This window comes from Oncorhynchus nerka, linkage group LG4 (assembly GCF_034236695.1).
Source record: "Oncorhynchus nerka isolate Pitt River linkage group LG4, Oner_Uvic_2.0, whole genome shotgun sequence".
Lineage (NCBI taxonomy): Eukaryota > Metazoa > Chordata > Actinopteri > Salmoniformes > Salmonidae > Oncorhynchus > Oncorhynchus nerka.
In genome coordinates this window covers 89090555-89108847 of record NC_088399.1, presented here as the reverse complement: position 1 = coordinate 89108847, position 18293 = coordinate 89090555, and the positions used below count along the sequence as shown (strand labels likewise).

Below are 18293 nucleotides of genomic sequence, written 5' to 3'. Positions count from 1 at the left end.
TAGCTGTCTCTTTTTTCCCCCATCTTATTCCAAAGCTGCTGATTAAACGAAACGAAGCTACTGTATAACAGATCATTCAGAATCATATACTCACATGTGCATTGCTGTGTGTTGTGGTTGTGGCGTTATTCTGACACAAATTTACCATAAACCAAATCTTTAAAAATGTCCCCCACAATGAATAAATGTTGTCCTATTGAAGGACCTGGATAACATAGATTTATATGTATACATATGTTTGCCTACTGTTACATCTTGGAAACTTAGTTTGGTTTAAAAATAGCTCACGGAACCACTATATAAGACACGACGAGTTGCTAAGTTTGCTTATTAGCTCATCAGATGCTTTAAAGCTAGATTCTGTGATTTAATACACAAATAAAAACGTACATGTTTGTTTTATGACTCTAAACTCATGCGACATTTATTTAAGTTATATCCTTCAAGGATCTGCTGGAATTGGACTTTTTCACTCGAAGCACCTGTTAACACATAAGGTGTGAGTGTTTACATAATATTATTCAAGGATCCCAGACCACAGACTGTAGCTTTAATAGAATGTGAAGAAGCAGGGGTTAAACCAGGGATTCCCAAACTGTTTTCATCCACGACCCCATGTTGATATCTGAAAATGTTTGCAGTCAATTGAAAAACATTCTAACAGTATTTCTGATTGTCTTCTCAACTCACCATCACATACATTTAGTGTGGGGCTATGACAGGCAACTGCCATAGTCTGACATAATGTCTCTAATGCTGCGTTCAAAACAACTGGGAACTTGGCTTCACACAGATATGAGCTGGTGAAGGGTACCATGAGTTTTAATGATGTGAGGGAGACAGCATAGTGTTCCCTGCACATTTTGGTGATTTTTAAAAATTCTCCCGAGACTCCATTTACCCCACATGTGGTTGTGACCCCTATTTTGGGAACCGCTGGGTTAAAGTCACTCTGAAACAGATCTGCAGAGAATAGCTCAGTGCATCTGAATGGGTTTATTTCTGTCCCCGACACCTCTCCAGAGGACAATGTTAAAGCACTTTTCACCTTCTCAACAAAGGACAACGTCTGTATTTAAAGAAAGAATAGGGCATGAATAAATCATATTCTCATCATTTACTAACGATTGTAAATAGTTAGCGAACCATTTTTCTAATACCCCACTAAGGAGCTATTCATTGGACATCAGTATATGAAGTGTTGAACGTGAAGATTTTTTTATTAAAAGCGACTTATATTCTCAACGAAAAGGACGTTAGGACCTCATTTATTTTCTGGCTTGGTGCCAGGAACAGTAGTGGGTTCAAAAGGTCTTTAAAATGAACAAACCTTTACCTCCGCACTTGGCGAGATTGGTCAGCAAGAAGATTGAGATTTGATCTTCATCTCTGCTGTTGATGTTTGCTTAGGGATGTATTCCCCTTGACAACGGCACTGTGTGTGACTCCAATTTGTAAGTCGCTCTGGATAAGAGCGTCTGCTAAATGACTTAAATGTAATGTAAATGTTAAATGTTATTAATATGGCCCTACTGGTACACACCACCTGGTGAGCCACAAGCAGCCCAGCTTCAATCCACCTGGTGAGCCACAAGCAGCCCAGCTTCAATCCACCTGGTGAGCCACAAGCAGCCCAGCTTCAATCCACCTGGTGAGCCACAAGCATCCCAGCTTCAATCCACCTGGTGAGCCACAAGCAGCCCAGCTTTAAAGCAGCAGCTGCAAAGTACCTTAGGACACCAAAACCACCCCAAAATCCAATTTACCCAACGGATCTGTCTGAAAGAAATCCCATCAGAAAAAGCACGTTCTCATCTCTGATTGAACCAGTTATTGACATTAGCCAGCTGTTGCTTGCCCTCTCAATGCAGCTCATCTCTCATAGGAAGTCGGTGGCGGTCGAATTGAAGCTGTTATTGGCAATGCTGCTGGGCCTTTTTTCAAGGCCACCTCTGATAAGCAATGGAATGGAAGAGACCACGTCTCACCTTAATCAAAGTTTGAGGGGGAATTTGAACCCAGACAGCGTTTGTATTTGTATGTGTGCAGCCTTGCTGCTGTTCAGCACTATTAAAAAGGAATTCACGTACAGCATTACAGTGCCTTCAGAAAGTTTTCACACCCCTTGACTTTTTCCACATTTTGTTGTGTTACAGGCTGAATTTAGAAAGTTTAACATTTACATTTTTGTCACTTGCCTACATACAATACCCAATAATGTCAAAGTGGAATTATGCTTTTCAATTTCAAGTTAATTTAGTCAACAAGTATTCAACCCCTTTGTTATGGCAACCCTAAACAAGTTCAGGAGCAAAAATGTGCTTAACAACTCACATAATAAATTGCATGGACTCACTTTGTGTGCAATAATAGTGTTTAACATGATTTTTGAATAACTACCTCATCTCTGTACCCAACACAAACAATTATCTGTAAGGTCCCTCAGTCGAGCAGTGAATTTCAAACACAGATTCAACCACAAAGACCAGGGAGGTTTTCCAATGCCTCGCGAAGAATGGCAGCTATTATTTTTTAAAAGCAGACATAGAATATCCCTTTGAGCACGGTGAAGTTGTTAATTACACTTTGGATGGTGTATCAAAACACCCAGTCACTATAAAGATACAGGTGACCTTCCTAATTCAGTTGCCGAAGAGGATGGAAACTGCTTAGGGAGGCCAATGGTGACTTTAAAACAGTTGAATGGCTGTGATAGGAAGAAACTGTGGATGGATCAACAGCATTGTAGTTACTCCACAATACTAACTTAAATGACAGAGTGAAAACAAAGAAGCCTTTACAGAATAAAAATATTCCAAGCATGCATACTGTTTGCAACAAGGAAACAAGGCACTAAAGTAAAACTGAAAATTAAATTAACTTAATGTCCTGAATGCGAAGCATTATGTTTGGGGAAAATTCAACACAACACATCACTGTGTACCACTCTTCATATTTTCAAGCTTGGTGGTGGCTGCCTCATGTTATGGGTATGCTTGTCATCAGCAAGGGTAAAGAACATAAAAAGAAATGTATTAGAGCAAAGCACAGGCAAAATCAAAGAGGAAAACCTGGTTCAGTCTGCTTTCCAACAGACACTAGGAGACAAATGTACCTTTCAACAGGACAATAACCTAAAACACAAGGCCAAATATACACTGAAATTGTTTACCAAGATGACATTGAATGTTCCTGAGTGGCATAGTTACAGTTTTGACTTAAATCGGCTTGAACATCTTTGGCAAGACTTGAATATGTCTAGCAATGATCAACAACCAACTTGAATCATTTTTAAAGAATAATGTGTAAATATTGTACAATCCAGATCTGCAAAGCTCTAAGAGACTTACGTAGACAGACTGTAATCGCCACCAAAGGTGATTCTGACATGTTTTGACCCAGGGGAATGAGATATTTCTGTATTTCATTTTCATTTACTAACATTTCTAAAAAATATTTGTTTACTTTGTCATTATAGGGTATTGTGTGTAGATGGGTGAGATTAAAAACAAACAATTTCATCAATTTTGAATTCAGGCTGTAACACAACAAAATGTGGAATAAGTCAAGGGGTATGAATACTTTCTGAAGGTACTGTAACTACCTAAATGTAGATGAGTTTAGCTGTGGATGTCTACTGTATGGAGTTCCTATGCATGTGTTATGCAGCCCATATATACACAGGAACTGTATACAGGACCCGCTATAGTTCAATTTTACCAAAGACTCTGCACATCTGAGTTGGAAACCAAATGGTCATTTTCAAGCAACTTCAGGATTTTTATATACTAACCGTCAACAATTAATCCAATCAATGATCCTCCAGGGTCCTTTCTCTCCTGTTCCCTGGAATGAAACTGTTCCAAACGCCCCCTTCTAGCATACTGAATCACAGCGCACTCTGCCACTGGTCAGACCATTTCCCCACTCCTCTAAGCAGTGCAGTCAGAAATAGGACTTCATGTTAATTCATGACCAGAAGACTGGTGTCACAGATAATCTCTTCCCCTGGAGCTAATGCCATCTTTGATAAGGCAACCTCTGTTCCTCTATCAGTAGACTACAGGCCAGTGCAGAGAAATGTAAATTAGAATTTACCATTGGCCTCAGGGGAGTAATTAATTTGGCAAGTCTTCACTATGTTTCTGTCAGATTGGATCCTTCAACCATTGGCCTATATCATAATGCCATTACTATTAGCGTGTTTGCTTCTACAGCATCAGGCCACTTAATAGGTCCTCAGTATTCCAGACGTCCATTTTGTTTTATCTGAACCTGGTCCAGTGTCTCAATTTAGACAGCCAGAGGCTTGGAGAGCCTTGTCTTTTTCATCATGGATTGATTGAATGCTGCCAAATTGAGGTTTTAAATCATCTTCTCTTAACAATCAGATCTGCATTCGACCTCAAAGTCATCAAATAATCAAATCAAAAATCAAGTTGTTTCCGAACATATTGTGTGAGAATTATATCCAGGGAACACAGTACATAGGCTATACCATTAAAGGCTAAATTCATGCAAAACTGCTCTGCCACTAAGCAGCAAAACAAAAATATCAACATCCCTCAACCCCTATGTACTTTTTCCAGTGATTTGGAGTGGCAGGCCATTCCCATAAAATCCACATTAATATATGGAAGTGTATGTTATGCATAAGCTGTTCAGGACAAACGTGTTTATGTTCCTCTAAGAGCTAGCTATAGTGTTCATGGAGGTTATTTGTCCTGTCTGTGGTGACCGAGCACTGAGTAAAACCAGCGGGTTAGTTGCCACGATTTAATTATAAAAACGAATTATACCATAAAATCTGTCATTTAGTATGCAATCACTTTTTGCACTGCATCTGGTACGGTTCCCAATCAAGGAGCCAAAGGCAGTCTAATTGCTATTGAAATGCTCTCTTAACAGGGGGACTTATGAGAATTCCCACAAGTGCACAGATGTACAGTACCAAATAGGTACTGGACACACCTACTCATTCCAGGGTTTTTATTTTCTTAATTTGGACTATTTCCTACATTGTAGAATAGTAGTGAATACATCAAAATTATGAAATAACACAAATAGAATCATGTAGTAAACAAAAAAAAGTGTTAAACAAATGAAAATATATTTTAGATTTGAGATTCATCAAAGTACCCACACTTTGCCTTGATGACAGCTTTACACACACATTCTCTCAACCAGCTTCATGAGGGAGTCACCTGGAATGCATTTAAATTAACAGGTTTGCCTTGTTAAAAGTACATTTGTGGAATTGCTTTCCTTCTTAATGCATTTGAGTCAATCAGTTGTGTTGTGCCAAGGTAGGGGTGGTATACAGAAGGTGGCCCTATTTGGTAAAAGACCAAGTCCATATTATGGCAAAAACAGCTCAAATAAGGAAAGAGAAATGACAGGCCATTATTACTTTAAGACATGAAGGTCAGTCAATGTGGAAAATTTCTTTGAAAGTTTCTTCAAGTGTAGTCCCAAAAACCATCAAGCGCTATGATGAAACTGCCTCTCATGAGGACCACCACAGCAAAGGAAGACCCACAGTTACGTCTGCTGCAGAAGATAAGTTCATTAGAGTTACCAGCCTCAGAAATCAGCAATGAAATGCAACCTCAGATTGCAGCCCACATAAATGCTTCACAGAGTTCAAGTAACAGACATATGAGACTGCGTGAGTCAGGCCTTCATGGTTGAATTGCTGCAAAGAAACCACTACCAAAGGACACCAATAAAAGAAGAGACTTGCTTGGGCAAAGAAACACAAGCATCTTATGAGTTCAACCACAGTGTCTTTGTAAGATGCAGAGTAGGTGAACAGATGATCTCTGCGTGTGGTTCCTGCGTGGTTCCGTGTGGTTCCTGTGTGGTTCCTGATCTCTGTGTGGGGGTGAAATTCAAGGCACACTTAACCAGCATGGCTACCACAGCATTCTGCAGCGATACGCCATCCCATCTGGTTTGCGCTTAGTAGGACTATCATTTGATTTTCAACAGGACAATGACCCAAAACACACCTGCACTCTGTGTGAAGGATATTTGACCAGGAAGTAGAGTGATGATCACCTGATCACCCAATTGAGATGGTTAGGGATGAGTTGGACCACAGAGTGAAGCAAAAGCAGCCTGCAAAGGGTCAGCATATGTTGGAACTCCTTCAAGACTGTTGGAAAAGCATTCCACGTGACTCCCTCATGAAGCTGGTTGAGAGAATGCCAAGAGTGTGCAAAGCTGTCATCAAGGCAAAGGATGGCTATGTTGAAGAATCTAAAATTCAAAAAGCCAATCGCACATCTGAGCTATGTTTTTTTAAGGTGCATGGTAACAGTTGAATAAAAATTAGAAAAAAGATAAAACTGCTTTTGATAGTATCACTGCTCTAAGCTTTACGTTTCGGCCTCACGGACTTCGTCAGAGTTTTTGCAAGTCAACCTTTATGTAGACATAGCCCCACCCACACCCACGCATCGAATAGGGTCGAGGGAAAACATGGAGTCGAGGGAAAACTGATTATTGGAGGACCAAACAAAGCCGATACCGATTAATCGGGCCAATTTTTATATATATATTTGTAATAATGACAATTACAACAATACTGAATGAACACTTTTATTTTAACTTAATATAATACGTAAATCAAATAATTTTAGTCTCAATTACATAATGAAACATGCTCAATTTGGTTTAAATAATGCAAATTCATAGTGTTGGAGAATAAAGTAAAAGTGCAATATGTGCCATGTAAAAAAGCTAACGTTTAAGTGCCTTGCTCAGAACATGAGTACATATGAAAGCTGGTGGTTCCTTTTAACATGAGTCTTCAAGTTAAGTTTTAGGTTGTCGTTATTATAGGACTATTTTTCTCTATACCATTTGTATTTCATATACCTTTGACTATTGGATGTTCTTATAGGCACTATAGTATTGCCAGCCTAATATTGGGAGTTGAAAGGCTTGAAGCACAATGCTGTTTATGACAGGGAAGAGCTGACAGCGAAGAGCTGCTGGCAAATGCAGGAAAGTGCTGTTTGAATGAATGCTTACGAGCCTGCAGCTGCCTACCACTGCTCAGTCAGACTGCTCTATCAAATAACAAATCATAGACTTAATTATAACATAATAAACGCACAGAAATACGAGCCTTAGGTCATTCATATGGTCAAATCCGGAAACTATCATATCAAAAACGAGACGTTTATTATCTCAGTGAAAATCAGGACCGTTCCGTATTTTATCTAACGGGTGGCATCCCTAAGTCTAAATATTGCTGTTACATTGCACAACCTTCAATGTTATGTCATAATTATGTAAAATTCCGGCAAATGAATTAAGGCCTCTGTTAGTAAGAAATGGTCTTCACACAGTTTGCAACGAGCCAGGCGGCCCAAACTGCTGCATATACCCTGACTCTGCTTGCACAGAACGCAAGAGAAGTGACCCAATTTCCATAGTTAAAATAAATTAATGTTAGCAGGCAATGTTAACTAAATATGCAGGTTAAAAAATATATTGTGTATTAATTTTAAGGAAGGCATTGATGTTTATGGTTAGGTACACATTGGTGCAACAACAATGCTTTTTTCACGAATGTGCTTTTTAAATCATCATCACCTGTTTGGCGAAGTAGGCTGTGATTCGATGATAAATTAACATGTACCACATTGATTAGACAAGCTAGATAAACTAGTAATATCATCAACCATGTGTAGTTAAGATTGATTGTTTTTTTATAAGATAAGTTTAACGCTAGCTAGCAACTTACCTTGGCTCCTTGCTGCACTCGCATAACAAGTGGTCAGCCTACCACGCAGGCTCCTCGCGGAGTGCAATGTAATCGGACACAATCGGCATCCAAAAATGTCAATTACCGATTGTTATGAAAACTTGAAATCGGTCCTAATTAAATTGGCCCTAATTAATCGGCCCCAATTAATTGGCCATACTGATTTATCGGCCATACTGATCAATCGGTCAACCTCTAGTCCTAACCACATCTGTACAACCGCAATGAGGACATCGAGCAAGTTTTCATAAATCATTGGGAACAGCACAAGAAAAACGTCAAAGTAATCTAAAATGGGGTCATAATTTATGTTCACATTTACAACATAACATACATAGGCATTTCGTCACTAAGACCTTTAGGAAATAATGTCTGGAGGGTAAAAATCCCAAAACATTCTCTTTTGCTCAGAGTATTATTTATATCCTGTCTCATATCTGATATCTTAAATTTCTCTATGCCACAAAATCTAAAGGTAGAAATGTAATGTTTTAGGTCATTAAAATGTACTGCGACTGGATAATCCCTGTTGTTTCTCCTGATTTAACTTTTATATTCACACATTCTCTGGTTGAGATAACCTCTCTGTTACCTACATAACACAGCACACACAGACATTTAATCATGTAGATAACATGGGTGGTGAGGCACGTAATAATGTAATTTATTTGTAACGGTTTTCCTGTATGTGGGATTCAGAAATATTCACACTTCATGACATTGTTGCACTGTGCGCAACCTCTGCATTTATAGCTACCATTCGGAAGAGGGCGTAAAAAAGACTGATTATGTACACACTTCATTCTAATATATATGAACTGCACATTGTTATGTTTGGTAGCACTTATTTGTTTCCCTCGACTCCAACCCCGTTCGATGCGTGGATGTCGGTGGGGCTATGTCTACATAAAGCTGCTCATTTAAAAAATTCACAAAAGTTCTGGTGAAGGCCGTGAGGTGGATACGTAAAGCTTATTAAAGACCAGTAAAACTATCAATAGCAGTGGGCCGGTTTCTTATTTTTTCTCTACTTTGAAGAATCTAAAATATATTTTGATTTGTTTAACACTTTTTTGGTTACTACATGATTCCATATGTGCTATTCATAGTTTTGATGTCTTCACTATTTTTCTACAATGTATGAAATAGTAAGAATAGAAAAACCATTGAATGAGTTGGTGTGTCCAAACTTGTATTTCAAGGCCTACCTTCAAACTCAGTGCCTCTTTGCTTGACACCATGAGAAAACCAAAAGATATCAGCCAAGACCTCAGAAAAAAATGGTAGACCTCCACAAGTCTGGTTCATCCTTGGGAGCAATTTCCAAATGCCTGAAAGTACCACTATCACCTGTACAAACAGTAATACGCAAGTATAAACACCATTGTACCACGCAGCTGTCATACCACTCAGGAAGGAAACGCGTTCTGTCTCCTAGAGATGAACGTACTTTGGTGAGAAAGGTGCAAATCAATCCCAGAAGAACAGCAAAGGACCTTGTGAAGATGCTGAAGGAAACAGATACAAAAGTATCTATATCCACAGCAAAATGAGTCCTATATGAACATAACCTGAAAGGCCGCTCAGCATGGAAGAAGCCACTGCTCCAAAACTGCCATAAAAAAAAGCCAGACTACGGTTTGCAAATGCACATGGGGACAAATATCGTACTTTTTGGAAAAATGTCCTCTGGTCTGATGAAACAAAAATAGAACTGTTTGGCCATAATGACCATTGTTATGTTTGGAGGAAAAAGGGGGAGGCTTGCAAGCCGAAGAACACCATCCAAACTATGAAGCACGGGGGTTGCAGCATCATGTTGTGAAGGTGCTTTGCTGCAGAAGGGACTGGTGCACTTCACAAAATAGATAGCATCATGAGGGAGGAAAAATATGTGGATATATTGAAGCAACATCTCAAGACATCAGTCAGGAATTTAAAGCTTGGTCGCAAATGGGTCTTCCAAATGGACAATGACCCCAAGCATACTTGGCAAAATAAAGACAACAAAGTCAAGGTATTGGAGTGGCCATCACAATGCCCTGACCTCAATCCTATTGAAAATATGTGGGCAGAACTGAAAAAGCGTGTGAGAGCAAGGAGGCCTTACAAACCTGACTAAGTTATGTCAGGAGGAATGTGCCAAATTCACCCAACTTATTGTGGGAAGCTTGTGGAAAGCTACCCAAAACGGTTGACCCAAGTAAAACAATTGAAAGGCAATGCCACCAAGAACTAATTGAGTGTCTGAAAACTTTTGACCCACTTGGAATGTGATGAAAGAAATTAAACCTGAAATAAATCATTCTCTCTACTATTATTCTGACATTTCACATTCTTTTAAGTAAAGTGGTGATTCTAACTGACCTAAGACAGGGAATTTTTAGTAGGATTAAATGTCAGGAAGTGTGAAAAACTTAGTTTAAATGTATTTGGCTAAGGTGTATGTAAACTTCCGACTTCAACTGTATGTGCCCACAACATGACTTGATTTGTCCTTTAACCAGTGGCCTCTCGGCAAGCCAGAATGGGTTTTTGAATTCTAGGTTACCAGTATACAGCAGAATTGTCTGTAGTTTATCATTCTGTCTCACCCTTATGCGGCTATAGTGTATTACAAACGGAAATTTTATAGAACAGTATAGTACAGACTGGAAGATTATAGAACAGTAAAGTTGTTGTGGAAATTTCCTCTATTTACCAAATCATGGGAGCAAACCACAACACAAGTCAGAGTTAGTTATCAAAGTCCATCTTTAATTATATGAGCTCTATCACAACCCTGTGACTCTCAGATCAATTCAGTGTCTATCAATGAATTTTCTGAGAGCCCCCTCTACATTGCAACTGAGAACCATAAACCAATCCTCCATATCAACAGGCATATATCAAATTGTCATTTAGATACAACCAATTCTAAATACAACCAATCCTGGACAAACTCACAGAGAGCATAGAATGATTCCAGACACTGCCATCCTCCTCTCCCCGATGGGAAAAGTAGGGAGTGACTGGCACACAGACACAGTGGAGCAAAATATATGTTTACACATGATGACACCTTGACCTCTCCCCGTTCTGCGGCCCATGCAACTTAGTCTTGACATAGAACAGATAACTGCCAATGGCCACCACTATAGTACAACAAAATACATTCTTATGAGAAATAACTCATAAGCATATCATGAATATAAAACATCTTACCTATGTTACCAACCAATTCTGATTATTCATTTACATTTACATTTAAGTCATTTAGCAGACGCTCTTATCCAGAGCTTACAACAAAGTACAAAAAGACATAGTATGGTACAGTATTTTTATTTATTTATTTGACCTTTATTTAACTAGGCAAGTCAGTTAAGAACAAATTCTTATTTTCAATGACAGCCTAGGAACAGTGGGTTAACTGCCTGTTCAGAGGCAGAACGACAGATTTGTACCTTGTCAGCTCGGGGGTTTGAACTTGCAACCTTCTGGTTACAAGACCAACACTCTAACCACTAGGCTACCCTGCCGCCTGAACTGGAAAATTATAGCACAGTATAGTACGTACTGATACAGAGCGCAGTATAGTACAAACTGAAATATTATAGTACAGCATTGTATAGTCTAAAATATTACAGTACAGTATTGTATAGACTGAAATATTGTAGTACAGACTGCAATATTCCAAACACAAGAAAACCTGCTAATGATGGCTATTTTCATAAATCCCTGCTATAGTCAAAATTTGGCCCGAGGGTGGTTTTATTTGGCCCCCCAAGATTTCTGAGCAAAATAGATATATGTACAGTACCAGTCAGACGTTTGGACACACCTACTCATTCAAGTGTTTTTCTTTATTTTTTGCTATTTTCTAAATTGTAGAATAATAGTGAAGACATCAAAATTATTAAATAACACATATGGAATCATGTAGTAACCAAAAAAACGTATTACACAAATCACAATATATTTTAGATTTTTCAAAGTAGCCACACTTTGCCTTGATGACAGGTTTGCACATTCTTGGCATTCCCTCAACCAGCTTTACCCGGAATCTTTTCCAACAGTCTTGAAGGAGTTCCCACATATGCTGAGCATTTGTTGGCTGTTTTTCCTTCACTCTACGGTCCAACTTATCCCAAACCATCTCAAATGGGTTGAGGTCGGTTGATTGTGGAGGCCAGGTCATCTGATGCAGCACTCCATCACTCTCTTTCTTGGTCAAATAGCCTTTACACAGCCTGGAGATGTGTTGGGTCATTGTCCTGTTGAAAACCAAATGATAGTCCCACTCAGCGCAAACCAGTTGGGGTGGAGTATCACTGCAGAATGCTGTGGTAGCCATGCTAGTTAAGTGTGCCTTGAATTCTAAATAAATCACGACAGTGTCACCAGAAAAGCCCCCCCCACACACACACACACACACCATCACACCATCACACCACCTCCCCCATGCTTCATGGTGGGAGCACACATGAAAAGATCATCCGTTCACCTACTCTGCATCTCACAAAGACAAAGCAGTTGGAACCAAACATTTCAAATTTGGACTCATCAGACCAAAGGATAGATTTCCACTGGTCTAATGTCCATTGCTGGTATTTCTTGGCCCAAGCAAGTCTCTTCTTATTGGTGTCCTTTAGTAGTGGTTTCTTTGCAGCAATTCAACCACGAAGGCCCGATTCACGCAGTCACCTCTGAACAGTTGATGTTGAGATGTGTCTGTTACTTGAACTCTGTGAAGCATTTATTTGGGCTGCAATTTCTTAGGTTGGTAATTCTAATGAACTTATCCTCTGCAGCATAGGTACCTCTGGGTCTTCCATTCCTGTGGTGGTCCTCATGGGAGCCAGTTTCATCATAGCGCTTGATGGTTTTTGTGACTGCACTTTCAAAGTTCTTGAAATGTGCCGTATTGACTGACCTTTATGTCTTAAAGTAATGGTGGACTGTGTTTCTCTTTGCTTATTTGAGCTGTTCTTGCCATAATATGGACTTGGTCTTTTACCAAATAGGGCTGTCTTCTGTATACCTCCCTATCTTGTCACAACACAACTGATTGGCCCAAAAGTATTAAGAAGGAAAGAAATTCCACAAATTAACTTTTAAAAAAGGCACACCTATTAGTTGAAATGCATTCCAGGTGACTACCTCGTGAAGCTGGTTGAGAGAATGCTAAGAGTGTGCAAAGCTGTCATCAAGGCAAAGGGTGGCTACTTTGAAGAATATCAAATATAAAATAAATTTTGTTTTGTCTAGTTGATAATCCCTGTTCTATGATTTGGTAGGTACCCATTGTCTTGGTGCCACCTTACATTTTGATTACCTATATTAGAATGACACTGTTGGCATGTTGAGATGGTTGCCTTCCTCCTCATATGTAGCAGATCTCCAACGGCGTCCCCAATCCTTTTTAATCAGTCTGAATGATGAAATGTCACGACTGAGCGGCAAGTATCAATTAATAGGCAACCTGTGCGTGTCGGTTAATGTAGCTTCTGCTGGCAGCGCATGGGAAAGACCCAATGTGTAAGTTTAGCCTTTATATATTCATGACAGAAAGCTGACCTGAGGATCATGAAATGAGAGTAATGAAACATTCATGTTGGGTTAATAAGAGGTCGGACTAAAGCTGTCCCTCAGAGTGCCTGAGAATGCCTTGGCTCTCTAATACAGTTTACATTTCCACACAAAGAAACTCGTTGCCTGATTTATCTCGCCGCAATTTAAGCATATCCCAAGAAAGGACACATTAAGGCATCGTAAGTGATACTGCTCAAGCGGTGCTCATCAGTGACCGTCGAAGTGTAACCGTTAATTAAGATGCAGATCCCTCACAGATTAACTATAAATGAGGAAGTCTGCACTATTATTAATGTTGGGCACTGCTTGTACTGTCTACTTCCTGAATATGGAGGAGGTACTGTCCACTCTTAATGAATATGGAGGAGGTACCATCCACTCTTAATGAATATGGAAGAGGTACTGTTCACTCTTAATGAATATGGAAGTGGTACCATCCACTCTTAATGAATATGGAGGAGGTACTGTCCACTCTTAATGAATATGGAAGTGGTACTGTCCACTCTTAATGAATATGGGAGAGGTACTGTTCACTCTTAATGAATATGGAAGTGGTACCATCCACTCTTAATGAATATGGAAGAGGTACTGTCCACTCTTAATGAATATGGAGGAGGTACTGTCCACTCTTAATGAATATGGAGGAGGTACTGTCCACTCTTAATGAATATGGAGGAGGTACTGTCCACTCTTAATGAATATGGAAGAGGTACCATCCACTCTTAATGAATATGGAGACGTACTGTCCACCCTTAATGAATATGGAAGAGGTACTGTTCACTCTTAATGAATATGGAGGAGGTACTGTCCACTCTTAATGAATATGGAAGAGGTACCATCCACTCTTAATGAATATGGAGACGTACTGTCCACCCTTAATGAATATGGAAGAGGTACTGTTCACTCTTAATGAATATGGAAGAGGTACTGTTCACTCTTAATGAATATGAAAGAGGTACCATCCACTCTTAATGAATATGGAAGAGGTACTGTCCACTCTTAATGAATATGGAAGAGGTAATGTCCACTCTTAATGAATATTCAATAATATCAGCTTGAGTGATCTTCTGTTGATCTCGGCTGAACACACTGTTTCTGACACTGTTTCTGACAAGTGGAAATGTAACATTCGAGCAAGTAGTAACTGGAAACCACAGGTCTGCTCTGGACCACAGGTCTACAGTATCTGGTGTCTTAGTATCATAAATTGGATTTTAGAGTTTTACTCACAGAGCAGACTTGTCAACCTGTAATTTCTAAAATACACAACATTCCAAAAACATTATGGCCTTACTCACTTTATTTACTTTAAACGTTTCAAAACAGACAATCAAGAAAATATTTGGCTTGCTGGTAATATTACTATCTAGGCTCTTTCATAATGACTTGGTCTGCTCATCATCCTAACTACACTCTTTCATAATGAGTTGGTTTGCTCATCATCCTAACTACGCTCTTTCATAATGAGTTGGGCTGCTCATCATCCTAACTACACTCTTTCATAATGAGTTGGTTTGCTCATCATCCTAACTACACTCTTTCATAATGAGTTGGTCTGCTCATCATCCTAACTACACTCTTTCATAATGAGTTGGTCTGCTCATCATCCTAACTACACTCTTTCATAATGAGTTGGTTTGCTCATCATCCTAACTACACTCTTTCATAATGAGTTGGTCTGCTCATCATCCTAACTACACTCTTTCATAATGAGTTGGGCTGCTCATCATCCTAACTACACTCTTTCATAATGAGTTGGGCTGCTCATCATCCTAACTACCCTCTTTCATAATGAGTTGGTTTGCTCATCATCCTAACTACACTCTTTCATAATGAGTTGGTCTGCTCATCATCCTAACTACCCTCTTTCATAATGAGTTGGTTTGCTCATCATCCTAACTACACTCTTTCATAATGAGTTGGTCTGCTCATCATCCTAACTACACTCTTTCATAATGAGTTGGGCTGCTCATCATCCTAACTACACTCTTTCATAATGAGTTGGTTTGCTCATCATCCTAACTACGCTCTTTCATAATGAGTTGGGCTGCTCATCATCCTAACTACACTCTTTCATAATGAGTTGGTTTGCTCATCATCCTAACTACACTCTTTCATAATGAGTTGGGCTGCTCATCATCCTAACTACACTCTTTCATAATGAGTTGGGCTGCTCATCATCCTAACTACGCTCTTTCATAATGAGTTGGGCTGCTCATCATCCTAACTACACTCTTTCATAATGAGTTGGTTTGCTCATCATCCTAACTACACTCTTTCATAATGAGTTGGGCTGCTCATCATCCTAACTACACTCTTTCATAATGAGTTGGGCTGCTCATCATCCTAACTACGCTCTTTCATAATGAGTTGGTCTGCTCATCATCCTAACTACCCTCTTTCATAATGAGTTGGTTTGCTCATCATCCTAACTACACTCTTTCATAATGAGTTGGGCTGCTCATCATCCTAACTACACTCTCTCACCATCCTAACTGCACAACCTTTGATGTCTGAAAGTTTGAGATGTTGATTTTGATGCCATGGTTCACAGGAATCTTTCCTTGTGTAAGAGTGGGCAAATATGTTGTACCTTATCCATCTCCACCGTACTCATTCTCTGTCATTCAGTTCATCCTGAACTGAAGGTCTAACCCTAACCCCTAACCCCTAACATAGCCTGTTGAGTTTCAACCCAACCTTCATATTTTGAGCAATGTGTTAACATTGACGAAGCCCTATTTACATATTGTCATATTTTTTTAAAGGAAAGGCTGAATCAGTGAATCCAATGTGTGAGTGTACCCTTCTGTGTTAAATGTGCTCTTTGTAAGGCTGTGAGGGTTGTCCTCAAATACACAAATTAGAAAAGAGAGAGAGAGAGAAGGGAGAGAGAGAGAGCAACTCCACAGTCTCACACAATGCCACTTGCTTTTTTCCAAACCCCAATATAATCCTCCATTATCCCATTTTATATCTGACAGTGAATCTATGATCACTTTCTGAACAAAAGCATTAAATATGTTCTGACAACAGATGTTTTGTTTTATGTTTCTTTTTGGAAAACAGAAAATAAAACATTTATCATGATTGATGTTTTTACACACATGTTGAATGTGATCACATTATTATTACTATTATTATTATTAATATTATTATTATTATTATTATTATTATTAATATTATTATTATTATTATTATTATTATTATTATTATTATTATTAATATTATTATTATTATTATTATTATTATTATTATTAATATTATTATTATTATTATTAATATTATTATTATTAATATTATTATTATTATTATTATTATTATTATTATTATTAATATTATTATTATTAATATTATTATTATTATTATTATTATTATTAATATTATTATTATTATTATTAAGCTTGTCAATCTTCACAGGGCTTCTGTTCAACAAAGATATTGTGGCTAAATTTACAGTAAATAGTGATGAACATCTGATGTTAGCACGACACCTGAAGATCCTCCTATTGCTCAGGATGTGAGTGTGTGCGTGTGTGCGTTTGTTTCTGTGTGGGTGTGTGTATGTACGTATGTGTGGGCATGTGTGTGTGTGTGTGTGTGTGTGTGAGAGGTAACGCCTGCACTGTCATGTCCCAGCGTGCCATTCTGCGGCATAACAAATCGGCCATTCTGTTGCTGAAAAAAACCTTGACAGCCGCCCCTGCCCTGAAGACTCCTCTGGGGATTGTGGCTAAAGGCTGATCCATATCGGCTGTTCTACATTCTGGTCTGCTGTCCTGCAACCCCCCCAATCATTTCAAGGTTGACAAATGAACAGAAGCCCTGTATGCTACTTATATAATAATAATATCTTTCTTCTCCTCTTCTTTTGCTCTTGCCTATTTTCTCTTCACATTTCTTTTCTGTTGCTAAGATACTTTGACTGTTGTTACCTGCTGCTGCTATGAGTTGTGCTCTTCTCCATTAGCTTGGAGGATGGGTTTCTTGGTTTTCAATGCTGATCAGTTTATTTGGAACCTGTTTCACCTGATTTCCTGTTTTTGTTTTCCCTTTAACTAGTGAAAAGGTCCGTAGACTTTAAATCTAGAGGAGTAAAATTATTCCCAGGCAAAGACAACAGCAACAAGTTTTCTATCTGTGAGTCTACCTTTGTTACTCTGTTATGGTAAATCTGTGATTTCTGTTTTCCTGTGCGTGCTTGTAAGTGTTTGTTTGTTAATGTGTTTCATGTTTTCAGTAATTCTGTAATTGCTTTGTTTGGACATCATAACCTGCTGATGTTGAATGCATGATAAGTCCCGCAACCCATCCATCATGCCTTGAATCAATAACCAATGGTCTTGTGCTGAATGAAAATGTAGATTATGGCAAATGTGCACTGTGCAATCCTGGAGGGTAAAGGTAGCCTTGTCCGAGCCAGTTACATGAGTCAGCTTGATGTAGAAGTATACCCCCTGGACAGGATGCTTGAAAATCTCCTGTTTCTGTAGTGTGAGGCAGCTTGATGTACAACTACACCCCCTGGACAGAATGCTTGAAAATCTCCTGTTTCTGTAGTGTGAGGCGGCTTGATGTAGAAGTACACCCCCTGGACAGGACGCTAGTCTATCGCAGGGCCTTATCCCTAATCCATATCGTTAATGCTGAGTTCCAAGAAGAGAGGAATTTGGGTAGGCATGAACCACAAGACCACTGAGTTGGTGTGCAATCCTGGAGTTACACCTCTATCCAAAATCCAAATGATTGGCTTCATGCTTTCAAGAAGATATTCCACAAGCAATAACACACATTCTAATTGGTTTAGGAGGGCACTATGGAGGACTAGCCAGGTGACGCAACTGTTCCTAATTTTTATTTGCTGACCCTTAGGCTGAATTTAGAGAGATGTGCACAACCAATCAAAGCAAGCTTTGATTTTGTATAACTCTGTGAATATCCATTA

General features: G+C 38.9%; 1 protein-coding gene across 1 annotated transcript in view; it reads left to right on the top strand.

The window, feature by feature from the left end:
- Positions 1 to 18293, top strand: part of LOC115128828 (CUB and sushi domain-containing protein 3-like) — a 997580-nt gene that overhangs the window by 399013 nt on the left and 580274 nt on the right. Inside the window, exon 7 of the mRNA XM_065018010.1 lies at positions 17411 to 17488. Coding sequence (XP_064874082.1) covers positions 17411 to 17488 — 78 coding nt within the window. The remainder of the gene's footprint in view (positions 1 to 17410; positions 17489 to 18293) is intronic.